General features: G+C 43.3%; 2 protein-coding genes across 12 annotated transcripts in view; both read left to right on the top strand.

Moving 5' to 3' along the window:
* The window catches only part of LOC118234660 (class I histocompatibility antigen, F10 alpha chain-like), a 41,491-nt gene extending 19,052 nt beyond the window's left edge, over nt 1-22,439 (top strand). For 2 of the 4 annotated variants that reach the window (XM_035431358.1, XM_035431357.1), the window contains exon 6: nt 22,198-22,439. In XM_035431358.1, the coding sequence (XP_035287249.1) occupies nt 22,198-22,286 (89 nt within the window). In that variant the 3' untranslated portion in view covers nt 22,287-22,439. Of the gene's footprint in view, nt 1-7,745; nt 7,853-22,197 lie in introns of those variants that run through there. The other 2 variants (XM_035431359.1, XM_035431361.1) reach the window with 1 other exon arrangement.
* Nucleotides 1,338-25,194, top strand: LOC118234659 (major histocompatibility complex class I-related gene protein-like). 8 transcript variants are annotated; one of them, XR_004766699.1, is made up of 10 exons: nt 13,755-13,962; nt 18,159-18,443; nt 19,746-20,042; nt 20,855-21,145; nt 21,786-21,908; nt 22,561-22,614; nt 22,724-22,786; nt 23,252-23,311; nt 23,435-23,503; nt 24,822-25,194. XR_004766699.1 is itself a non-coding variant. In XM_035431356.1 (8 exons), exons 1-8 carry the CDS (start codon nt 13,917-13,919, stop codon nt 23,296-23,298), a joined length of 1,203 nt encoding a protein of 400 aa, XP_035287247.1. In that variant the 5' UTR covers nt 13,755-13,916; the 3' UTR covers nt 23,299-23,311. The 8 variants fall into 8 exon arrangements, 6 of the variants coding, with proteins under 6 accessions (XP_035287244.1, XP_035287243.1, XP_035287246.1 ...); XR_004766698.1 differs by having other exon boundaries at nt 13,754-13,962; nt 22,561-22,786; XM_035431356.1 differs by lacking the exons at nt 23,435-23,503; nt 24,822-25,194 and having other exon boundaries at nt 23,255-23,311.
* Nucleotides 25,195-26,907: the final 1,713 nt, after the last annotated feature.

Below are 26,907 nucleotides of genomic sequence, written 5' to 3'. Positions count from 1 at the left end.
CGCAGCTAAATACGTTTTTGCCTGTCACAGCCTGAGGGACAGTGGGTGAGCATCCAGCAAACATATGTATGTGTGTGTGTATATATATATATGTGTGTGTGTATATATGCATGTGTGTTTGTATATATATGTATATGTATGTGTGTGTGTATATATATGCATGTGTGTATGTATATATGTGTGTGTGTGCGCACGTATTGTGGCCTTCCTCGCCCACGGAGGTGGCAGTTGCCAAAGCAGGATAAGAACCAGTGCAGAGAGACCCAGGGGCAGTTAACAGAAAAAGCATTTATTTGTCTTAAATGCTGGGGGAAGGGGAAGCAAAAATAACTAAAACTTCTTCCCGGTCGGGGTATCAGTCTTCCTCTCCACGGTAAGTATGATCCTCCTGGAGAGACAAAGTGAACACTGGTTAAGAGCGTGTGATTGGGCCCTGGCCAGCCCGTTGAAAGTTGCAATCATACAATTTCTACGCGTGCGTTGGCTCACAGCCGCTTACCGCCCTAGGAACAGGTGAGGAGAGAAGCCAGGCGTAATTTCTCTCCCTAGCCCCAGCTAGGCTCTCAGTCCTCTGTGCTGCTCCTTATATACTCTGTGAGGCAATCACTGAAGCAGTCTCAGGTGTGCTGCAGCAGAGTGGAAAATTCCACATACCTGCACTCTGCTGCAGCCCTGTCCATGGTGCTGATCCTTGGAGCTCACCTGGTCTGCGGATTGCTGTCCCTGGTCCTGAAGTCTTCCGATATTTCATTCGGAAGGTAATGCCCACTCACCACTTGCCCCAGCAGTCGCCGGTGGCAGTAGGCCCGGCCGCCCTGGTGCTTCTTGTGCTCCCCTGTGGAGCACCGATAGGGCCTCGGGGCGCCACAGTATATATGTATGTACGTATATGTGTATATATATATGTATATGTGTATATGTGTGTATATATATATATATGCCTATGTATATGTATGAGTATATATATGGTACTCTTGATGAGAAAATACTTTTTTTTTCTCAATTAATTTAATTCAGTTAACTTAATAGATAATAAGTATTATGTTCCTATCATTTATGCTGTTATTGTTGTTGCTGCTTGTCTTCTTTTTTCTTTTTGATTATATATTCTTACTGTAGTTGATTGCTGTTGTCACTGCGCTTTGGCAATATGTATTTTTAAATATGTCATGCCAATAAAGCATTTGAATTTGAATTTGAATTTGAGAAGAAGAAGAAGAACTTGCGGGTGACCTCCTGGTGGCGTCAAGGGCAAACCCTCTCGCTTAAGTTTTTCTTTTCCCATAATCCCTGCCATTCTCTTTTAACACCCTCCTTGATTTTTCCTCTAAGTTCCACCCTTCCCAGGGACTTTCGCTTCAGTTCTATTGATGCGAAAGTGCAGAACTGGTGGCTATTACGCGCATATGTGACTCCGTTTGTTGTCTAGCGTCTTCGGATCGGACGGGAAAATACGTTTCGTATTTTTACGGAAACACTCAAGTGCACACTGTACTATTTCCTTGGTTTATCGATTGAGAAATTGGTACCAAGATGATTTTCCTAAGACTGTTCTGTATTTTTGCCACTGTTCAGGGCGGTAAGTATAAAAAACGAAAGTGAAACATGTTTTCCATTTTAGACCTAAAACTAAGCTTTTACTTTAAAAATGTTCTCCATCAGTATCGAAATGATTTATCAGAATGCTAAAGAAGAAATGTACTTATTGTGTACCACTTTAAGACATAAAATATAGCCTACCCTTTGTTGCGAACTTATATCCGGAAGTAGGATTTATATACAACGTGTAATGATATAATTTATATCGTATAACACATGGTAAAAGCAGTCTTACATAAATATTATCAGATTAATTACATCTACAGGGATTCAAGTTCTTCGCCGCTCCAGAGATGTATGACGAGATCAGTGTAAGGGGAGAAAAAGCGAGGGGGGGGGGGGGGGGGGGGAGGAGGTGTTACGGGACTTAGGAATCGCGCTACCAGGTGATAGGTAGCTGATTTGTATAAACATACAATCTACTTGGATGTCGGTAATTAGGCTATATATATATATCGTACACTTCCTTTTTTGACAATACAACAGTAATATGTATATTAACGAAACAATTCGTTAAAAATTAAAAAAACTGGAAATCACAACGACCAAAAAAAAAAGATTTTTGTTTAGTTGTGAAATGGCAGTCATGTGTTGCATTTAAGAATGTCCCAAAATATAAAAAAGGAACATTTTAAACATTGAACAAATATCTCCATTTAAGCCAGCATGGATAATGATGCACAAGTCAAGTTATTTTTAATAAAGTGAATATATCTGAATAATACACTGTGACCTGTCCAGCATTCATCCTTGGAGCTCTGGGATGCTTTAGCTTCCTAAAGCTGTGACTTTAGGAAACCAGGCAGAAAAACACAACTGGAACATTTATTCAAACATTCTAGGAACATTCTGGGGACCAAAAAGGTTTATCTTGTTAAATAAGAACGGATAAAGCCCAGCATTTGCTTGAACTGGTCTCTCAATGTTAAGGGACACCCTTACGGAAAACCACATGTTCACAAACCTCATATGTTCAAAAACCACACGTGGGTACCCAATATTTGAAGAGTACGCTTGTAACCTATGCTATTTCAAGTCACGTTTTGTTTTCACGTGAAATATGTAGTTCAGATTTAAAAAAGTCAATGACATGTCAAAACGTGACGATGCAAATTACTTACTGCGACCTATTTTCTTTTCACGTGGAAATTTTCCAGATGAAAAGACATGAAAAAATCCATGTAAAAATGTCCAGTTTACGTTGGAAATTTTCTTTTCACATGTGAATATTTTAATTTCACTCGTAAAAAGGCTCATTTAGATTATTTTTTTCATAGGGACTAGATGTACTCCGGTTAGATTAGTCTGTTTGAGGATTGTTTTTTTGATGCAGAGGTGGTGATAAATTGCTGGGCAGATCTGTCAGCCAAGCATCATTTCGATTCCCAAACCACTTTAACGCAAACCACGCCCTGTAGTTGCCAGCAAGCTGTCATTTTGATCAGCCAATCAGCGCTCTCATCGCGTTGACCAATGAAATTGATTTTGAACATTCGTTGCAACTACGGGGCCTGGTTTGCGCTAAAGTGGTTTGGAAATCGAAATGACGCGTCAGCTAATGGCAGTCATTATCTCTGCTTGTCTCCCCACCAGAGATTCACGATCTTCATTACATTTACACCGCCCTTTCGAAGCCCATCAGTCAACCAGGAGTCTATCAGTTCACTGCTATGGGAATTATGAACGACAGGCCGATTGACTTCTACAACAGCGAAGACAAGGTCAAGAAGCCGTTGCAAACATGGATGGAAGAACATAACGATAAAGACTACTGGGAGAAAGGCACACAGTCCCGCAGGAGCAAGGAACAGTGGTTTGATGTCAACATCAAAATCCTGATGGAACGCATGCACCAGAACAAATCAGGTGAGACAGAGAAAATCAACATTCCTCCTTAACTTTCATTTGCAAATGAACACAAGGATTGCACTTTTTATATGTGAAGCACCTCGTGGACCTGGTTTGTAACTCACTCACTCACACACTCTCATTCACACGCACTCACAGACACACATGCACACACATACACACACGCACGCATACACACGAACACACACACACTCAGTATTAGCAGGCTGAATATTCTCCACTAGGGGGAGCTATTAGTACTCAAGTAGTCAAATGGTGCTTCGCATCAATGACGCTGCGTGTCCTTGTTTCTTCACAAACCCAGGTTGGTGAGTTACTTTTAGCAATTGCTAAACTCAACAAACCACATGAAGGAAAAAAAACAGCTTTTAATTTGTTCGAATTTAAGGACAAAAACACATGTTCTGGTGTGCCTGCTCCACTGATTTTCACCAAGGAGTCTGTAGATCGGAGCAGGACTGTAAATGTGATTGGGCATTCCGAGACAGAAATTAGACAGAAGGGGGAAAAAGAAGAGTTTTACAATTAACACATATACAGCAGAATCTGACTAAAGTGTGAGTTGAGTGGTGTATTAACTCTATTATTATCATTTTTCTTTTATAAAATAATGTATATCGGAGGCTCCTTCTAGTTAAAATCGTGATGCTTCCGCAGAATTTAAATAACGTCTGTGGCTGTACAGCCAAAATATTAGACTGCACAGACCAGCCATGTTTTGAGGAGTCCATTCTCTTGCTTCCATCACTGGTGTAAATGAATGAAAACACGGCTGAATGAGGCTAGAGCGTTGTCAGGTTGCTGTGTTCATGCCGTGCTGTTATTTTTCAAACAATGTTCATTGAAGGCTGTGTTAGCCGTTTACGGTGGGATGTTGCAATTATGTGATTTCAGTGTTGGTAAATGGCAAATGGACTGCATTTATATAGCGCTTTTATCCAAAGTGCTTTACAATTGATGCCTCTCATTCACACATTCACACTCACACACCAACGGTGAAAGGCTGCCATGCAAGGTACCAGCTTGTTGGGAGCAATTAGGGGTTAGGTGTCTTGCTCAGGGACACTTTGACACGCCCAGGGCAGGGGATCGAACCAGCAACCCTCCGACTGCCAGACAACTGAGCTATGTCACCCCTGTTCTTAACTAAACATTTTAATGCTGATGTAACAGTCACTGCTGGTAATTTGAAAGCAGCGGAGCAGAGTTCTAGAACACTGACTCAGAATTTTGAAAAAAAAAAAAAAAAAAAAACTTTCCAAAAAAAAAAAAGAAAAAACACTCTTCAATGGGTTAACAGCCTCATTCCTCTCCAGATGTCCATATTCTACAGTGGATGCATGGCTGCCAGGTGGAAAAGACAACTGATGGCAAGCTGAAGTTTCTTAAGGGTTTTAACCAGTACGGCTATGATGGCAAGGACTTCCTGGCCTTCGACAGTGAGAACATGGCGTGGGTGGCCCATGTCCCTGCAGCTGAATCCACCAAGCAGAAATGGAACAACGTGCCTATCCTCAGCCAGTACACCAAGGGTTACCTGGAGACGGACTGTGTGCACTGGCTGGAGAAATTTCTGAAGTTCCAAGAGCTAGATTTCCAAACTTCCTGTAAGTAACGTTTAGCCAACGGCCCACTAGACAGGAGTTGATGGCAAGTTGTAAAGGTAGAGCAAAGTTGCTTAATGTGCAGCAGGGGGAGCTAGAGAGCACTAAGTCATGGATCTCAGCTGACTGAATCCTCCCTAAGGGTGGAGCCACATATCCTCCCATAATTGGTCGTAATAAAATTTGAATTGGGGTGACAGTTTACACGTCGCATCTTTAATCTGATTGGTTATCGCGCCGTGTTCCCCGTCACTTCCGGTGGCTTCGCCGGCTTGCCTCGCGTCGCCAGCTATCCCAGTGTGCCTCGCGGGTGCGCAGAATCACCTCTCATAGAAAGTAAATGGAGGCAGCGTCAGTAGTCAGAGAAATTTGCTTGTCGTTGGAAGATGTGTGGGTTCACCCAAATCTTTGGCAATGCCATTGGCAATAGTGTGTCAGCCAGCAGGGCCACCAGCCAAAGTTGGCACTGGCATAGTCAGAATTTACCCTAAGCCATGGTGCCCATTCACACACTAGAGCAGCGCCTTGACAGGGTGATCCATACAGCAGGTTTTTTCTCCTCACTAGGAAGTTTTAACCTTGCTTGCTTGCTTTTTGGAAGTCCAGGCCTGGTTCCTGCCCCATTTTCCTTCTGTTTTCTGTAAAGCGTCTTTGTGACAGGCTTTTGCAAAAAGCACTACACAACATAACATTGAATTGAACAGCCAGACACGATATAATGAGGTCCAGGGTCATGAAATGTGGATCATACCATTTCATCAGCTTCTGTTATATGAGCTCACTCTGTTCTTCCTCCTCCTCCTCCTCTTTCACAGCTCCTCCTGAGGTACATCTTTTTTCAAAGAAGTCCACCAGCCCTGACAACTGCACCCTGGTGTGTTTGGCCACCGGATTCTACCCCAAAGATGTGACGGTAGACATCCTGAAGGACGGTGTGCCATTGGCCGAATCGGACGGGGTCGCCTCTTCGGGGGTGAGACCCAATGGAGAGCATAAGGAGACGTACCAGCTGAGGAAGTGGCTGGAGATCAAGGCATCAGACACCTCAAAGTACAGTTGCAGAATCCACCACCGAACCCTGCTGAGTCCGATCGAAGAATCCTGGGGTAATCTTGGCCTATCAATGTCAATTGTCCCATTTTTACAGGCTGCTTCCTGTGACCGCTATCAATGCACCTTCTTCATGGATCAGTATGATTTCAAAGCTGAATGGATCCATGTCCCAGTATTTCAGCTAAAATCTAAAACTAATTGGCAGGGGAGTCAACCCAAGACCTTTTGCCTTCCTCTACTTTTGTATCTCTGTTTGCACAATACCAGCCCATGGAGTGCATTCATACACATGAAAAGTGTCTGAAGATGTGAACCAACCCACAGGGCTTGTGTGGTTGATGCTTATTAACTCCTGTTTCCACTGACGGTTGTGGAGCGAAAGTAGTCAGGGAGGAAAACTTCCCTTTAAACTCACTGGTCATTGGTCTGGACCTGTTTTCATTCATTTTCCTTAACAAGGATGTTAAGCACTAGTTGGAACCCCTCCTCTGTCTGGAAGTTACAGAAATATTAAGTCATTATCAAGGGATATTTAGACAATGTGGTTTAGCCCTAAACAGGATTGCCGCTTTTGTGTTTCTCACAGGAAATGGCCTAGCTTGTGAATCTACGATACTCAGTTTTGTTAAATGTGTCCACTGACAGAATTTACACATGCACAGAAACATTTTTGGGAAGGTATTGAAGGATTTAGAATAAGCTATTGAACACTGCCATTTAATGTATTTCACTGCTTTTCAGAAGTACACCCGGAGACAAAAAGATCAAAGGACTCTGTGGAATCAGATGATTCTGGTAATGTTCACTGCCTTTTGAGTATGAAAATGCATGAAGAAATGATTTTATCAGATTTAATGTGTGTGCAAGAAATGAGTCTGATTAAGCACTTTTCCTGTTCTTCTAGGGAAGGGGTCCGCTACCTCTGATGGATCCAAAGAAGTGGCCAAGCCCTTGATGGTCAATGGTAAGAAGCCATTTAAATTATGCAGTGGTCCAGCCGCTCTCTCAAGATCTGCTTTGGCTGGCGGTCAGCTCAGCCGTACGTATTCGGAGGGAGGGGATTCTTTCAGCATGATCTCCCTTGCCTAATTGCACAAGAGCGCCCCCTCTGCTCAGTTGGGTGCCTCCTTCCAGCGGTTTGAAACATATGACTGAGTATTAGAAAAACTCCCATTTCCACTGTTTCATCTGTATGAGCATCAGTACCGTTAATGGGGTGGCTTTGCACCATAGATGTTGCAAGTTCAAATCCTAAGTAGGACACTGCTATTGTACTCTTGAGAAATGTACTTTATTTGCATCTCTACATTTCTAGCTGTATAAATGGATGTTAAGTAAGGAGTGTAGTTTGTTCACAGTAAGAGTGTTCGCTAAGCAAGTAAACGATGAGAAATGCACTCCTGTGACCTGCTATTCTCTTTATCACCAGCAGAGGGCGAAGCAGCCACAGCTTGAAGCCGTTGAAATAGTGTGATGGGTTTGGTCTGGTGAGTCTCCAGCACTAGGCTGTTCTAAAATATCTTTACCTTTATAAAAAAAAAATTCATTAAGTTATTTACTGAATTATTGTTTAAAAAAACATAATCAGTTTATTTCTCTCTCTCTTTCTCCAAATTTTAGGTGGCATGAAACAGCTCTTAATCCAAAACTCTGACTGTGACCTTTCCATGCAAACATTTTTTGATCAGCATTTTTTTACCATTTAAATGTTTCAAACATAAAGCTTATTATTGTTACATTACATTACATTACAGGCATTTAGCAGACGCTCTTATCCAGAGCGACTTACACAACTTTTACATAGCATTTTACATTGTATCCATTTATACAGCTGGATATATACTGAAGCAATTCTGGTTAAGTACCTTGCTCAAGGGTACAACGGCAGTGTCCTTACCCGGGAATCGAACCTGCGACCAGTTCCTTACCCACTGTGCTACACTCCATCCCCTAAAGAACGTTTGCGGCTCGGCAGTGTTACTTTCGTTCTTTAAAATGTTCCAACATGAGATTCATGACACACTTCTGAATATGCTCATTATATTATGCTTTTTTTTCCTCATGAATTTTGGCACATTTCTTGTTGCATTTAAAGTTACAATCTCGAAGATTTCCGTTTCGTTCTCTTTGGCGGTGCCAATGGCGAGAAGCGGTAATTGCAGGTGTGTTTTTGGACCTCACTTCCCAGAGATCCAACCGGATCCAACCAGTGTTGCCTGCGTGACGTCAGTCAATTAGCAGTGCCAACTATAACACTATTTACTGAATAAAAAATGGTTGTTATAAAAGTAACGTTATGTACATACTCATTCGTTGTCTAACATTAGGTTAACTTAAGCTGTCTTTATGCTGCCGAGCCGGGTTAAAATGCCGTAGCAAACCTGGGGTAGAATTAGTGATGATCAATTTCTGCAAACGTTCTTTATCCACCTTTTGCCCGGTATTAACATCTTTACACTACAGAGAACAATTTGCGGGAGTCGCTGTGGCTCGTGCAATTATGTATTTTGTGCACAATAAACAGTATTTTTCGTAAATGATTGTTGTGTGATATTTTTGAAACAACTGCCTTGCAAAATGTTACCCCTGGTGTTTCTGGTTTTACTAGCTAAACTGTTCGAGAATAAAGCTGAGCTGGGTGTTAAATTAGCAATCAGAACAAGACGAATAAAACAAAAACAAAGGAGATTTAATAAAAAAAGGGCATCAAGGCTGAAGGAAAATATGAGAAAGCGTAATGAAATAATAACAACGCTATTCCATACTGCCATATTCTTTATTTAGTTTTCTCCGGCTTGACATCTTTACACATAAATCAGACCCGTCTCTGCTCCACCTATACCCCGGCTTTATTCCGATCATTATAATATATTGATGGACAATGTAAATAACGGTAACGATAAGGCCAGTTCAGATCAATGATTTGCAACGAGACGAAACGGTTTTAGAATGTTGCAGAGAAAATTGCAGCGGTGTGAACTGATTGGGAGCAGAGCCGTTGCCTGCCCTGGGGTCTCAAAAGACCCACCTTGTCAAATCGCCAAGTGCAGTTTTAGAATGTTTGCAATCAGATGTCTTGGAATTTTACAAGTTGCATCCAGTCTCGTTGCGAATCATTGATCTGAACTGACCTTTAGTTAGCTACACTGCAACGTTGCAACAAGGTAGCATTGCATTCGAGAGACTTTTTGCGAGGTCGGTACCGGTCGGTAGCGTTAGCTAGCGTTTTTTCTAATTGTTAGCTGACATTAGATTGTGTTAATTACATTAGCTAGCTAACGCAAAGTTACCTGATATGAGAGATGGATACTGTGCGCAACGTTGTCTAAACTAATGTTGTCTTTCTAGACATGGTCCGGTAGCTAGCGTTAGCTGTGCAAATAGCTATGCAATTTAGTAACGTTATATTGTCATCAAATGTAATACGAAATCTGCATCAACAAATAATATGACCTCTCATGTTACACAAAAACTTTTTAGGGTTCCATAACCCCCCCCTTTGCTCTGTTATTGTAACGCTAGCAGACATCGGAAAAAAACAGTACGCCGCTCACACGCAAATGAGTTGAAGAGCGAGCCTGTTGCGTTAGCTTTGCCTACCCTCTCTGGCGGACCAACCACTGATGGGTGATGGAAAACGCGTCACTAACTATGCGCCGCTTGTGATTTTTTCCTGGGAATGTCACCACAGACACCCAGTTCTTTAATCATAAATAATAATAACAATAATATAAATTAAAATAATAATGCTCAATCACCATTGTGTTACCTAATTCGGCAATAGATAGTGACTTAACAGACATTTAATGAAAATCTTCGAGATTATTACTTTAATAATGAAGACTTTCGTCAAACATGGTATTTCTCTGGTGTGATTTCCACTATCCCTTTCCTTTAAAATTTTCTTTAAAACTGTGAGTATTCACAAAAAAGTTGTACAGATTAAACTTATTATTGATGATGATAACCTTTATTAAAGTGAAATGAAAATGTGTTGTGTGTTTCATGAGTATAATGCAGTAATATCAGCTATTGTCTCATCTGTTTCCTCTAGTATGCCTGGTAAAGGAGGCGTCAGCGTTGGTGTGGTGCCACCCCGCCCTGTGCTCGATCTGGAAATCGCACTCTTGTAGCATCACGCGGAACTGCCACAACCCTTGCCTGATGGTGAAAGCGGTTTTAGCCTTAGCATCCTCGGCCATTTTGACCTGCCAGTAGCCACTCCGGAGGTCCAGCGAGCAGAACCAACTGGACCCTGCGATGTGGTCTAGCGCCTCGTCGATGCGGGGGAGAGTGTAGGCATCTTTGCGCGTTACGGCGTTGAGGCGTCGATAGTCCACGCAAAAACGCCACTCTCCGTTCTTCTTCCGCACTAGGACAGCAGGGGCCGCCCACGGGCTGTTGGAGGGCTCAATGATGCCTGCAGCGGCCATCTCTCTTACTTTCTCCTCCGCCACCAGCTGCTTTGCGAGTGACAGCCGGAGAGGGCGCAGACAAACCGGTGTAGCGTCACCAGTGTCAATGGCGTGCTGCACTAGCTCGGTCTGCGTGCATTCCTCATCGCGGGCAGCGAAGAGGTCTGCATTGTCCTTCAGCAATCGTTCAAGCTGTTGGCATTGGTGAGGGTCGAGGCTGCTGCAGCTGCGTCGCTACAGCTCGCGGACAGCACTTACCGTCTCGACGGGGGTGGGCAGGTTGTGACAGTGGGGCAGGCGAGCCACGCTCTGTGTTGGTTACCTGGGGCGGCGGCTGGTGAGGGTGGGCTGAGGCTGCTCGGCGACGGGTCCTCCTGGACCTGCTTTTCCTCTTGGGGGTGGCGTGGAGGGCGAAGGTGGTGGCACCGATGGAGAGCCTGGCGTTGGCGACGTCCACCGTGGCACCCCAGTGGACCAGCAGATCCAGGCCGATTATGCACACGTCGCTGATGTCGGCCAGCCAGAACTCGTGCGTCACCGCCTCTCGGTTTCCGACCTCCATGCTCACCATCTTCTTGCCCCACATGCCGAGCCTCTGCCCCGTCACTGACTGCAGCTGAGTGGTTGTTGGGGACCAGGCAGTGTTGGGGAGCATTCCTGGTCACACCAGGGAGATGGTGGCCCCCGTGTCGACCAGTGCCCAGAAGGGTTGCCCATCCAGCCTACAATGCAGGTATAGCCCGCCCGCCTCCCCCAGTCGGCCCACTCGCTGTTGGATGGTTTGCTCTTCCGCCCTCAGAAGGGCAGGCTGCTCTCCTGCCCTGAAAAAGGCGGGCTGGAATTTGCTTTCGGCTCTCGTAATGGAAGGACTTTGCTCGGTTCCCGCCTTCACAAAGGCAGATGGAATATTTGCTTTCGCGAGTGGGACCGAACTGGTTTCAGGTGCAGCAGGCTGCTCCTGGTTGAGGAGGATGGGTTCCTGGGACAGCGGTTTCCTCACAGCGCCGCCCCCGCGTCGTTTCCCGCCGGCCGTGGCGATCGGGGCTTGGGCGCTGGGCAGTTGCAGGCCAGGTGCCCTGGCTCGTCGCAGCGATAGCAGCGACCGCGTCGTGCTGGTGGTGGGCGCTGTCGTCGCTGTTGTGGGGGTGAACGTGCCCAGTGGACTTCTTTCTCCTCCTCGTAGCAGTTGCTTTCGCGGACGCGGGGCCGGGTTGTCTGCCCTGGGGCCAAGCAGAGGACGTCTTCCGCCCTCTCTACTTCCTTCAGAGCGTCGTCTAGGGAGCAGGGCGTGGTCAGGATGACGTGCTGGCGCAGCCGTTCCGGGGAGAGAGTCTGGAGGAAGGCGTGCAACGCGAGCTCGTCCTGCCCTGCCGAGTCGAGGGACGGGTAGCCCTGCCGAGCGTGGAGCCGCACGTCCGCAGCCACGGTCCCCCAGCTCTCTTTTCCTTCACGGCGGCGGCTGTTGAGCTTCTCCCGGCCGCTCTGCATCGACCGCCTCTGGCCGAAACGCCTTGCCAAGGCCGTCGTCAGTGCCTTCAGATCGCCCTGTTCGGCAGCATCGAGGTCTAGCAGGACCTGCAGCGCTGGGCCCTCCAGGGCGAGTGCTAGGTGCGTCGCCATCTGGCTCTCGCTCCAGCCGCAGTGACGGGCAGCCAGCTGCAGCTGGGCTAGGTATATTGTCAAAAAAGGAAGTGTAGGAGATATATATATATATAGCCTAATTACCGACATCCAAGTAGATTGTATGCCTATACAAATCAGCTACCTATCACCTGGTAGCGCGATTCCTAAGTCCCGTAACACCCGCATCCCCTCGCTTTTTCTTCCCCTTCGGATCTACACTGATCTCGTCATACATGGAATCCAACTGACGGAAATCCGTCGTAGCGACGAAGAACTTGAATCCCTGTAGATTTAATTAATCTGATAATATTTATGTAAGACTGGTTTTACCATGTGTTACACGATATAAATTATATCATTACACGTTGTATGTAAATCCTACTTCCGGATATAGGCTAAGTTCGCAACAAAGGGAAGGCTATATTTTCTGTCTTAAAGTAGTACACAATAAGTAGGCTACATTTCTTCTTTAGCATTCTGATTAAAAATGTTCTTCATCAGTATCGAAATGATTTAAGTAAAAGCTTAGTTTTAGGTCTAAAATGGAAACCATCGTTATGTTTCACTTTCGTTTTTTCTACTTGAAAAACCAATGAGGTACATTTTGCGTCACTTCCTGATTACTGCAAAGGACTAAGCTACAGTAAGGGCTACAGTCTATGGTCACTGGGGTGGGCGGTGGCGCCTCTTGGCTTTGACATTGCGGCTCCGACCACGGTCCACCTGTACGAAGTCAGAAAATGCAGGCATTCCATTTTGTAGTGATTTCATTATGGCGTGTGCTATTTACAGCTGCACTAGACGACCATAAAATAATCCTCCTCTGAAGTTGTTCGGTAGCCGAGTCATTTTTACTATTTCCTTTAGCCTACTTAACCAAATAATTAGTTGGCAGAAAGCGTAATCAGCTTTCTATATTTGGTTGTCCAGTAGCCTATGCTAAAACAGTTCGCAACTTCGGCTACCAAGCCATTTGACTAGCTAGCTAACCCTAACCGGCAAATATTCAATCTGTCAAACGTGTTTGACGGCTTGTCAGTCGTGTACATTCTGTAAATGTCTACCTGGGCCATGCTTCACGCATGCGACAAATGTAATCCCAATTTTGCGGGGTTTTGGGGTATTTTGTCACGTTTATAAACGTATATTTTGGTGTTCATCTAACGGCGGCTTGTGTGTAGACTAAAGTTGAATGTGCGCGCGTCCGCCGAGACGTGATTAATTGATTAGCCCACTTCAATACACCGTGGGATATATTATCGTCTCCGATTGTTTCGGACAGTCAGCTAGCCTCAAGTTCGTTCTGCAATCGTTCATTCAGGTTGATGGGCTTTTCCGCACCGGACTGTCAATCACATTGTAAAAATCACAGAACTGCTTAACTCTGTTTTGGCTCCAAATCGACACAGCAGCGCACCTGCCGCTGAAGCACTCTGCCTGGCTGCGAGGATGGTGAAATCCTTATATGGTCATACAATAGTAGAACAAGCCACATTGCACGCACTGAAATTAACCCAGATTTTTTACGGTCTCCGGATGTTTCCCCTTGCAGGTGCAAACGTGCAGACCCTTTCGCTTCAGTTCTATTGATGCGGAAGTGCAGAACTGGTAGCCATTACACGAATATGTGACTCCGTTATCTGTTATCTAGCGTCTTCGGATCGGACGGGAAAATATGTTTCGTATTTTTACGGAAACACTCAAGTGCACACTGTTATTTTCTTGGTTTATCGATTGAGAAATTGGTACCAAGATGATTTTCCTAAGACTGTTCTGTATCTTTGCCACTGTTAAGAGCGGTAAGTAGAAAAAACGAAAGTGAAACATAACGATGTTTTCTATTTTAGACCTAAAACTAAGCTTTTACTTTAAAAATGTTCTCCATCAGTATCGAAATGATTTATCAGAATGCTAAAGAAGAAATGTACTTATTGTGTACTACTTTAAGACATAAAATATAGCCTACCCTTTGTTGCGAACTTATATCCGGAAGGAGGATTTATATATAACGTGTAATGATATAATTTATATCGTATAACACATGGTAAAACCAGTCTTACATAAGTATTATCAGATTAATTAAATCTACAGGGATTCAAGTTCTCCGTCGCGACGACGGATTTCCGTCAGTTGGATTCCAGAGATGTATGACGAGATCAGTGTAGATCCGAAGGGGAGAAAAAGCGAGGGGAGGGGGGGTGTTACGGGACTTAGGAATCGCGCTACCAGGTGATAGGTAGCTGATTTGTACAGGCATACAATCTACTTGGATGTCGGTAATTAGGCTATATATATATATATATATTAATATATATATCTCGCACACTTCCTTTTTTGACAATATAACATGAATATGTATATTAACGAAACAATCGGAGACGATAATATATCCCACGGTGTATTGAAGTAGGCTAATCAATTAATCACGTCTCGGCGGACGCGCGCACATTCAACTTTAGTCTACACACAAGCCGGCGTTAGATTAACACCAAAATATACGTTTATAAACGTGACAAAATACCACAAAACCCCCCAAATTACGAGAGTCTTAATGTCCAGCAAGCAATAGAAATAGTTCAAATACGAATAAAGTTAATCAAGATTGCAATCACAGCCAAAGTTTGTGACGAAGAAGGAGCGAGAAGCCGCGGTTCAAAAAGGAGCACCCTGCAATCTCACCACTCCGACGAACGAGAAGAAAGCAATCCTTTTGCAACCACCACATCTTCCGACCGAGAATAATCCACAAGGAAAGTTTATTCCAGCAGCTAAGATTCGTGACAGTTTGCAATTAGATGAGCCCGAACGCCGTGTTCACCTGCATGCGCACACTAATTTCCCCTCATCCCTAGCACTTGGCCTATGAGGACGTCCTATCCGTCTTCATTATACATTATAATCAACTGATAGCACACACAATGCATAGCATAATTCAAGAATAATGGAAAGAGAATAACACGTTATTATTAAAAGAAAATAACATGCAGGACTTTTAAAGTCGGACTGAAATTTGAAATACTGTATCATTATTTATATTCTATACCACTGCAAATTTGTTTTTAAATGGGGTTTTTTTTTAAATTATAAAAATGTATACTTTTGGACGTATCACAAAAATGTTACTATCATGTTACTATGGAGGTCGGATACTGCGTGGGCGGGTTCGAGGGCGTACTCCTTGCGTTTAGAGTGACAGCTAGTAGACTGTCACTCTAAAGAGCCTGCGCCTGCGACTACAGCTCAAGTGACCGCCGGTTTTTCCCATGACGCGTAGAAAAATACTTTAAAAATACATTTTAAAATGACAGAAAATTAGACAGCTGAAGTCAGCATTCCCTCCCAGTAGGCTAGTACAATGAACTCGGGCGAACTCAAATTACGATGGCGGAAAAAAAATAAAAGTGCGGATGGTGGGAAAATGTTAGTGACAGCCATCAAGATAAAATAATAGGGTGACAGGCTACATTTCAGTACATAGGTAAATCTAAATATTGCACAGAGTCAACAAATCTCCGTAGCTAGCTAGATAAATAATATTCGACTTTCCTGAATTGCTGCTTTATTTCGTGTGATAATTATGTTGATGCTAAGATTGCTTTTCAGCTTTGCCAGCTAACGTTAGCGAATGCAGCTGTTAGCTATCCTCCTTGAAAGCCAGGCGAAGGTAATTCATACACTCAGTAATTATACATCCAAAATATAATAATATAAGAAACTTACTTTGTGGTTATCCTCCGTACTGCTCCATACTGTGATTGATAGAATTGTGGGGACTGCTCCAGGGTTCAGTCTCAGTTCTTTGCAAAACCCACTCTGTTTTTTCCCCAATTCAAAAAATCGTCTGGTTTAAAATGCAGACTGCAGACTCTTGTGTTGTTTGACACTAATGAACCTGATAAAAATTCTACCCACTTGTTTTTTTTTAAATACATTTGTGTCCTTCGGGATTGCGTGTAGTGAGTCAGTATTTGTGCATCCTTCAACACCACAGTGCCGCTTGCAAGGTGCCATGTTTACCAGACTTGACAGTGGCAAATGCAGCCTAGCCCTCAATGTCAATTTTTATAATTCTAAACAAAAAATTATAAATTGTAAATGATTTGATAATACAGCGGACACTGCCTATTTTACCACCTATGGTAGTACAAAATATAAGCCAAGCAATTTCAGTACGACTTTAATGGGTGGCCATAATAGTGGGACATAGCCTAGGGGTTTTGAAGGGTTTTGTCATCGTTGTATTTAGGCTACATTTTGTGAGGTTATGCTACTGCTGTGTGTGTGTGTGTGTGTGTGTGTGTGAGAGAGAGAGAGAGAGAGAGAGAGAGAGAGAGAGAGAGAGAGAGAGAGAGAGAGAGAGAGAGAGAGAGAGAGAGAGAGAGAGAGAGAGAGAGAGAGAGAGAGAGAGAGAGAGAGAGAAGGGTGCGCGTCTGACAGTAGCACAAACTCACGGTATAGGCTATAGCCGCCGGGCTCACGGTGTCCCGGACAATATTTGAATGCTTCAGAAAAGATCAATCATTGTCAGGTCAGCAAAGATTTGTGTATGTAGATAAAGTTTAGTATCGTGTCTTTTCGATGAAGTTACACCTTGGATTTACTGACAGTGATTAGGCTAATCTTTTCTGAAGCAAGGCTCTGTTCGTGGCACTGTCATGCAAAATAAGCTGAAAACACATTATTATACTAACAAAAACACAAAGATCAAGTATCCCTATGATTCTAAAGACCTGCCTTAAATTAACCCCGTATCGATTTTCGTAATGAAATACACATGCATTTTTCTGTTCATTTAAAAATAAAAGCGTCGCTTCCGCGGTAATCCGTCGATTAATTTCGCGGCGGTTCTAGTGTTAAATAGCCTGTTAGTCCCACAGATATAACCCTGTAACGGGTATCAGGTGTACCCAAGCTTCAGGCATATGGTTTCACTGCCAAAAAGCAGAAAAAGTGAAAAGCACTCTAGAGACTTTTGCACAAGAATTGCACTTATTGTTCTTTAATGCTGGTGCTGTTAGTTTTGTTTTGTGTCTTTTTCTGTTGAGTGATAAGAGGCTCACTTAAAACAAAAACATTATTTTATTTGGTGTTAAAATAAGATAAATAAAAACATATGCACTGAAGTTATGTAGATGGTTGATTATTTGTATGACTAAAAACTGAGTCAAGCCTTGCAAAAAGTATCAGTTTTATTTCATAGATTGAAAACGGCATTGAAATTACGTAAAAGCAAACTGGCAATAGAAACGCTGTTCAAAAGCAGCTTCTTCCCTAAAAACGCTATTGGTCTCGAGTATTTCAATAAAGTGTAGGTTAAAGCCTTTTTACAACTTGATGGCTGCATTAGAGAACAGCAGCAATGGTTATGCGTGGGGTAGGGTGGTGCTGAAGTCTCATAATTTTACTTGTTTAGCTGGCGTCGAGGGCTACAGCTGCTTCTGCCAATGGGAAACGATGGGAAAGAAAGCGGCTGCTCTAAAAAGGCAGCGCGGCACCCGCCTTTTCTAAATAGAAGAAAGAAAAAAAGCCGGACAGTGTGTGTGTACACGCCCTAATGCGGGGGCCTCCTCTGTAACTTGTTTTACAAATTGTAGATGGAGAATATGACTTGGCCTGAAAAAAAATTTCAGTCAGAAGATTTTTTTTTCTTTGCTTTAATCCCTCAATCTAAATTTCCTCTTAATCGCACACGTTTGTTGCTGGGCAGATCTGTCAGCCAAGCGTCATTTCGATTCCCAAACCACTTTAACGCAAACCACGCCCTGTAGTTGCCAGCAAGCTGTCATTTGGTTCAGCCAATCAGCGCTCTCATTATGTTGACCAATGAAATTGATTTTGAACGTTCATTCCAACTACGGGGCATGGTTTGCACTAAATCTTGTTGACCAATGAAATCGATTTTGAACATTCGTTGCAACTACGGGGCGTGGTTTGCGCTAAAGTGGTTTGGGAATGGAAATGAAGCGTCAGCTAATGGCAGTCACTATCTTTGCAGACGTCTCAGGAGAGATTCACAATCTTCATTACATTTACACCGCCCTTTCGAAGCCCATCAGTCAACCAGGAGTCTCTCAGTTCGCCGCTATGGGAGTTCTGGACGACAGGCCAATTGACATCTACAACAGCGAAGACAAGGTCAAGAGGCCGTTGCAAAAATGGATGGAAGAACATAACGAGAAAGACTACTGGGAGAAAGGCACACAGTCCCGCAAGAGCAAGGAACAGTGGTTTGACGTCAACATCAAAATCCTGATGGAACGCATGCACCAGAACAAATCAGGTGAGACAGAGAAAATCAACATTCCTCCTTAACTTTCATTTGCAAATGAACACAAGGATTGCACTTTTTATACGTGAAGCACCTCGTGGACCTGGTTTGTAACTCACTCACTCACACACTCTCATTCACACGCACTCACAGACACACATGCACACACATACACACACACACACAGGCACGCATACACACGAACACACACTCACTCAGTATTAGCAGGCTGAATATTCTCCACTAGGGGGAGCTATTAGTACTCAAGTAGTCAAATGGTGCTTCGCATCAATGACGCTGCGTGTCCTTGTTTCTTCACAAACCCAGGTTGGTGAGTTACTTTTAGCAATTACTAAACTCAACAAACCACATGAAGGAAAAAAAAACAGCTTTTAATTTGGTCGAATTTAAGGACAAAAACACATGTTCTGGTGTGCCTGCTCCACTGATTTTCACCAAGGAGGCTGTAGATAGGAGCAGGACTGTAAATGTGATTGGGCATTCCGAGACAGAAATTAGACAGAAGGGGGAAAAAGAAGAGTTTTACAATTAACACATATACAGCAGAATCTAACTAAAGTGTGCGTTGAGTGGTGTATTAACTATCATTATCATTTTTCTTTTATAAAATAATGTATATCGGATGCTCCTTCTAGTTAAAATCGTGATGCTTCCGCAGAATTTAAATAAAGTCTGTGGCTGTACAGCCAAAATATTAGACTGCACAGACCAGCCATGTTTTGAGGAGTCCATTCTCTTGCTTCCATCACTGGTGTAAATGAATGAAAACACGGCTGAATGAGGCTAGAGCGTTGTCAGGTTGCTGTGTTCATGCCGTGCTGTTATTTTTCAAACAATGTTCATTGAAGGCTGTGTTAGCCGTTTACGGTGTGATGTTGCAATTATGTGATTTCAGTGTTGGTAAATGGCAAATGGCCTGCATTTATATAGCGCTTTTATCCAAAGTGCTTTACAATTGATGCCTCTCATTCACACATTCACACTCACACACCAACGGTGAAAGGCTGCCATGCAAGGTACCAGCTTGTTGGGAGCAATTAGGGGTTAGGTGTCTTGCTCAGGGACACTTTGACACGCCCAGGGCAGGGGATCGAACCAGCAACCCTCCGACTGCCAGACAACTGAGCTATGTCGCCCCTGTTCTTAACTAAACATTTTAATGCTGATGTAACAGTCACTGCTGGTAATTTGAAAGCAGCGGAGCAGAGTTCTAGAACACTGACTCAGAATTTTGAAAAAAAAAAAAAAAAAAAAAACACTCTTCAATGGGTTAACAGCCTCATTCCTCTCCAGATCCAGATGTCCATATTCTACAGTGGATGCATGGCTGCCAGGTGGAAAAGACAACTGATGGCAAGCTGAAGTTTCGTAATGGTTTTGACCAGTACGGCTATGATGGCGAGGACTTCCTGTCCTTCGACAGTGAGAACATGGTGTGGGTGGCCCCTGTCCCTGCAGCTGAATCCACCAAGCAGAAATGGAACAACGTGCCTATCCTCAGCCAGTACACCAAGGGTTACCTACAGACGGACTGTGTGCACTGGCTGGAGAAATTTCTGAAGTACCAAGACCTAGAGCTCAAAACTTTCTGTAAGTAATGTTTAGCCAACGGCCCACTAGACAGAAGTTGATGCCAAGTTGTAAAGGTAGAGCAAAGTTGCTTAACGTGCAGCAGGGGGAGCTAGAGAGCACTAAGTCATGGATCTCAGCTGACTGAATCCTCCCTAAGGGTGGAGCCACACATCCTCCCATAATTGGTCGTAATAAAATTTGAATTGGGGTGACAGTTTACACGTCGCATCTTTAATCTGATTGGTTATCGCGCCGTGTTCCCCGTCACTTCCGGTGGCTTCGCCGGCTTGCCTCGCGTCGCCAGCTATCCCAGTGTGCCTTGCGGGTGTGCAGAATCGCCTCTCGTAGAAAGTAAATGGAGGCAGCGTCAGTAGTCAGAGAAATTTGCTTGTCGTTGGAAGATGTGTGGCTTCACCCAAATCTTTGGCAATGCCATTGGCAATAGTGTGTCAGCCAGCAGGGCCACCAGCCAAAGTTGGCACTGGCATAGTCAGAATTTACCCTAAGCCATGGTGCCCATTCACACACTAGAGCAGTGCCTTGACAGGGTGATCTATACAGCAGGTTTTTTCTCCTCACTAGGAAGTTTTAACCTTGCTTGCTTGCTTTTTGGAAGTCCAGGCCTGGTTCCTGCCCCATTTTCCTTCTGCTCTCTGTAAAGCGTCTTTGTGACAGGCTTTTGCAAAAAGCACTACACAACATAACATTGAATTGAACAGCCAGACACGATATAATGAGGTCCAGGGTCATGAAATGTGGATCATACCATTTCATCAGCTTCTGTTATATGAGCTCACTCTGTTCTTCCTCCTCCTCCTCCTCTTTCACAGCTCCTCCTAAGGTACATCTTTTTTCGAAGAAGTCCACCAGCCCTGACTACCACACCCTGGTGTGTTTCGCCACCGGATTCTACCCCAAAGATCCGGCGGTAAACATCCTGAAGGACGGTGTGCCATTGGCCGAATCGGACGGGGTCGCCTCTTCGGGGATGAGACCCAATGGAGACCGTAAGGAGACGTACCAGCTGAGGAAGTGGCTGGAGATCAAGGCATCAGGCACCTCACAGTACAGTTGCAGAATCCAGCACCGAACCCTGCTGAGTCCGATCGAAGAATCCTGGGGTAATCTTGGCCTATCAATGTCAATTATCCCATTTTTACAGGCTGCTTCCTGTGACCGCTATCAATGCACCTTCTTCATGGATCAGTATGATTTCAAAGCTGAATGGATCCATGTCCCAGTATTTCAGCTAAAATCTAAAACTAATTGGCAGGGGAGTCACCCCAAGTCCTTTTGCCTTCCTCTACTTTTGTATCTCTGTTGGCACAATACCAGCCCATGGAGTGCATTCATACACATGAAAAGTGTCTGAAGATGTGAACCAACCTGCAGGGCTTGTGTGGTTGTTGCTTATTAACTCCTTTTTCCAGTGACGGTTGTGGAGCGAAAGTAGTCAGGGAGGAAAACTTCCCTTTAAACTCACTGGTCATTGGTCTGGACCTGTTTTCATTCAGTTTCCTTAACAAGGATTAACAAACCTATGTAAAATTAAAAATAAATAAATAAATTCTCCTAAATGGTGTAATTGAGGAGAACTGGCTATATCTGACGGTGTTGAGTACTTAGTAAATTAATCGCTGAGTAGTTCATCAGGGTAAATGAATGAAAGTAGGTCGAGAGTAATGATCAGTTTGAATGGAAGTTTCTCCACGCTGTCTATCTGCAGCTCTACAACCGACACTGCCTGTTTGTGTGTTGCAGATGGAAAGTGCCGTAACTGCGACGGTGACAACACAGGCGCCATTGTTGGTGGCGTTGTTGTTTTGCTCATCGTCTTGGTGGCGGTGCTTGTGGGCCTGTACGTTTGGCACAAGAAAAAGAAAGGTGGGACTTCTGCACACACTCATATTTTTAACATTGCGTTTTTTTATATTCTCATATTCTTTTATATTTAATCATATTTTCAGTAACATTTTTGAAAGATAAGAGTTACAAGGTGAATACCTTTAACTACCAGACATGTTGGTGATCATTTTCGATCAGTTCTGTGTCCACAGGATGTCTAAGACAGCCCTGAGAGCAAATTCTACATGATTTTTTAAAAATGGTTAAGAGGCAACAAAGAATAGCAGAGTATCTGGAACCTTCCTGAGTTATGCCACTGTCTTTTTAGCTGCCCAAGCTCCTGTGAATGGACTGAACCAACCTCTGTGCCCATTGGCAATGAATGTTGAGTCATTTCTACTGTACTGCCGATGTTAAGCACTAGTTGGAACCCCTCCTCTGTGTGGAAGTTACAGAAATATTAAGTAATTATGAAGGGATATTTAGACGATGTGGTTTAGCCCTAAACAGGATTGCCGCTTTTGTGTTTCTCACAGGAAATGGCCTAGCTTGTGAATCTACGATACTCAGTTTTGTTAAATATGTCCACTGCCAGAATTTACATATGCACAAAAACATTTTTGGGAAGGTATTGAAGGATTTAGAATAAGCTATTGAACACTGCCATTTTATGTATTTCACTGCTTTACAGGAGTAAGATCGGAGACAAACGGACCAAACGGCTCTGTGGAATTAGGGGATTCTGGTAATGTTCACTGCCTTTTGAGTATGAAAATGCATGAAGAAATGATTTTATCAGATTTAATGTGTGTGCAGGATATGAGTCTGATTAAGCACCTTTCCTGTTCTTCTAGGGAGGGCGTCCCCTGCCTCTGGTGGACCCAAAGAAGAAGTGAATGAGCACTTGATGGTCAATGGTAAGAAGCCATTTAAATTATGTAGTGGTCCAGCTGCTCTCTCAAGATCTGCTTTGGCTGGCGGTCAGCTCAGCCATACATATTCGAAGGGAGGGGATTCTTTCAGCATGATCTCCCTTGCCTAATTGCACAAGAGCGCCCCCTCTGCTCAGTTGGGTGCCTCCTTCCAGCGGTTTGAAACATATGACTGAGTATTAGAAAAACTCCCATTTCCACTGTTTCATCTGTATGAGCATCAGTACCGTTAATGGGGTGGCTTTGCAGCGTAGATGTTGCAGGTTCAAATCCTAAGTAGGACACTGCTATTGTACTCTTGAGGAATGTACTTTATTTGCATCTCTACATTTCTAGCTGTATAAATAGATGTTGAGTAAGCAGTGTAGTTTGTTCACAGTTAGAGTGTCTGCTAAGCAAGTAAATGATGAGAAATGCACTCCTGTGACCTGCTATTCTCTTTACCACCAGCAGAGGGCGAACAGCAGCCACAGCTTGAAGCCGCTGAAGTAGTGTGACTGGTTTGGTCTGGTGAGTCTCCAGCACTGGGCTGTTCTAAAATACCTTTACCTTTATAAAAAAAAGTTATTTACTGAATTATTGTTTAAAAAAACATAATCCGTTTATTTCTCTCTCTCTTTCTCCAAATTTTAGGTGGCACTTCAGTGAACTTTTGGGCTGCGGAGGGTGATGCGTCTGTGACCGCGAGATCTGACGAGACCGGTGAGAGATTCATGATGGCAGCCCCCACCTGCGTGATTGCAAACAACAACTAATTTCTCCCATGAAATATACCCTTTTTTATGACACTATCAACTGGTCTAAATCCACCATTCTCCCACTCAGCCCTAATAGCTGGGATGTGGCAGTCCAAACACCACCTCTTCCTCTGCGCACTGGTAATATCACATATTTAGGAGTCAACATTTCCCCTAGGCTGTCAGAGTTAGTTAATCTCAACTTCACCCCACTTTTCAAAACAGTAGAGGACAACCTTCAGCGCTGGATGAATCTACCAATATCCCTCATAGGCAGAATTGCCACAATCAAAATGACCATACTATACATGATAAACTACCTATTCTCAATGATCCCCAGCAAGCCCCCACCCTCCTGGTTCAAATCCCTAGACTCCATCATCACAAAATTCTACTGGAAAAACAAAACACCTAGAATCAAACAAAAATCCAAAACCAAGGGAGGTCTGGAACCACCAAATTTTCTCCATTACTTCATTGCCCACCAACTCCAATACATTCATAAATGGACCAATCCAAATCAATCCGACAACTCCTGGACAGACATAGAACAAACATTATGTAATGAAATCCATATATCAATCAGACTTACCATTCATAAGTCGCTCCATTGCACACCATCCTTGTTTCAAAAACCCTACCATAGCTACAACTCTGACAGCCTGGTGGAAATTTCATCAAATAACTAACACCACATTCTCACCCACCAAACACACTCCCATCTGGAACAATCCTGATTTCTTAGTTAACAGAAAAGCACTAAACTTCCCTTTCTGGATTAGTAAAGGTATCACACACCTCAAAGATATCTTCCATAATAACACTCTGGTCTCATTCTCTCATTTGGTCCAGAAGTACGGCATTGGGCAGAATCACTTTTTAGATTTTCTCCAGATTAAATCTTCTATTCAGACCAAAATCAACATTAAATCATCTGACTTAGATCTTCCCCCATTAACATCAGATCTGATCAACATCACTACTAATAAAAAACTACTATCCAAATTCTACAAGACAATTTCCACCTCCCACTTAACAATATCCATCCCTTCAAATAAATGGGAACAAGACCTACAGATCATCCCCGGTGCCGACTACTCATACAATACAAGATTATTCATAGAGTACATTACACAGGGAAAATGACGTTTAAAATGGGCTTTATAGATTCTGAAATCAGCACTGCACACAAACCACAGACGGCTATATGCATGCCAGATGGAACTGCACACCAATCAAACAATTCTGGCGGGACATCACTGACAACCTCTCTCTTCTTTTAGGCTGCCACATCCCACTATCCCCTCCACTCTGCTTACTAGGAGACACATCCAACATCAACCTAAACAACACATCCAGTAGAATACTCCCCATAGCCTTAATCATCGCCAAGAAAATGATCCTCATCAACTGGAAACCAAGGAAAAAAATCAATATTGCACTTTGGAAAAATCTACTAATCGAATACATATCAATGGAAATTTTTAATTCCCACACTGACTTCACTCATCACCCCTTTTTGACTGTCCACCATCCACAATAAACATGCTCACCGTCACTCACATACACATATCCGCCATTATACCTACACCACAATCCCTACCAAATTTAGAATCTGACATACACTTGCACACACACAGGCATCATACACCTACACCCAACAAACATACACACATTCAGACCCCTCCCAGCATTCTCTAATCTATCACTTCCCTCTTTTATTTATTTTTTTGTTGTCCTCATGCACTCTCCCTTTAATCTGCTCTTATCACTTCTTGTAACAATATCATTATTACTTATTATTTGTACTGTTGTTGCTGTTATTGTTACTTTTGGTGCTATTATTGTTATTACTTTCATTACTATTTTGTTATCAAGAGTTTTGGAGGCCGGGTGTTCCCTCACCCTCTCACTCACTCGCTCGGAGTCTTCCTCCCCCTTATATATATATTTTTTTTATAAAAAAATTTTTTTTCTCTTCTTTGTTTGATTATTGGTTTTCTTTCCTCTTTTTCTGTTTTGTTCTGGTTTGATTAGGTCATTTTATTTTATGACTTTGTTTCCTCCTTTGCCCTTTTGTTTTGTTTGTTTTTGCTTACTTAAAAAAAAAAATAAAACATTTTTTTCATGAAACAGCTCTTAATCCAAACCTCTGACCATGACCTTTCCATGCAAACATTTGATGTATGGTCATTTTGATCAGCATTTTTTTTACCATTTAAATGTTCCAAACAATTGAATTGAAGTTCTTCTTGACCCTCCACCTGGTATGGCCACAGCTCCAATAGGGTAATATCCTGTCACCTGATTCCTCCAACTCTTCCAGGAGGATAAGCCATTTGAAGATTGCTTCCCCATGGGTCGAAAAAGACAGCCCCATGCAGCTTTCAGCTGCTGCCCTCATCCTGGGGCATTTTATGGCTCCACTCAGGTCCACTCATGTACAGCAGTGGAATTTTTACAACTCCGCCAGTGTGCGTGCCATGGAAGAATATGTCCAGTTGTGAGGGAACAACAGAGTTGATTGGGAAAACTGAAATTTTACCTTACACACCTAACCCCTAACTGCTCCCAACGAGCTGATTGGTACCTTGCATGGCAGCCTTTCACCGTTGGTGTGTGTGAGTGTGTGTGTGAGTGTGTGTGTGTGAGTGTGTGTGTGTGTGTGTGTGTGTGTGTGTGAGTGAGTGAGTGTGTGTGTGTGAGTGTGTGTGTGTGAGTGAGTGTGTGTGTGTGAGTGTGTGTGTGAGTGAGTGAGTGAGTGAGTGTGTGAGTGTGTGTGTGTGTGTGTGTGTGTGTGTGAATGGGTGAATGAAAGGCGTCAATCGCTCACTGAAAATGAACAGTCGCCGGTCGTTTGTCTCTCTCTCCTACCACGGGGTAAGACGGCAGTTTATAATTCAAAACAGGACCCGTGATCAGCACCGATGTAGTCAATATAGCTCGCTACACTCGTTAAAAGTACATATCTTTAAACTAAAAAAAACAACTCACACTTTACATATTGCATTATTCATTAACACTGTACCATTTTTTTAATATACAAACTCCTCACTGTGTACCATTTTCCCATGGCATGATTTCAGTTTCCAATCAGAGAGAGGCAGTGACTGCACTTCTGTCATCAAAACCGAAAACCCTTTGGTGTTTTGCACCTGTAGTGGAATCCTCTAGTCTGATCCTGAACTGTTCTTCAACTCACCACCTGAGGGCGCCAAACCCCAACAAAAGAAGTTGGTGTGCTACAGGAACATTGGCACCTAACAGCCCCTTCTCTGTAGCACGGTCAGTTCGAAACTAAAGAACATCAACGCAATTTCAATCTTTTTTTTTTTTTTTTTTTTTTTTTTTTTTTTTTTTTGGGTGCTG

The sequence above is a fragment of the Anguilla anguilla genome, chromosome 8 (assembly GCF_013347855.1).
Source record: "Anguilla anguilla isolate fAngAng1 chromosome 8, fAngAng1.pri, whole genome shotgun sequence".
Taxonomy (NCBI): Eukaryota; Metazoa; Chordata; class Actinopteri; order Anguilliformes; family Anguillidae; genus Anguilla; species Anguilla anguilla.
Note: the sequence above shows the minus strand (reverse complement) of the source record. Positions and strands in the feature narration are given on the sequence as shown.

What these genes read in the sequence shown, in the direction of transcription:
- LOC118234659 (XM_035431350.1), top strand. Translation starts at nt 13,917, where the DNA reads ATGATTTTCCTAAGACTGTTCTGTATCTTTGCCACTGTTAAGAGCG. An exon ending in CTTTGCCACTGTTAAGAGCG is followed by an intron (nt 13,963 to 18,158) that starts GTAAGTAGAAAA and finishes CTATCTTTGCAG; the next exon opens with ACGTCTCAGGAGAGATTCAC. An exon ending in CCTAGAGCTCAAAACTTTCT is followed by an intron (nt 20,043 to 20,854) that starts GTAAGTAATGTT and finishes CCTCTTTCACAG; the next exon opens with CTCCTCCTAAGGTACATCTT.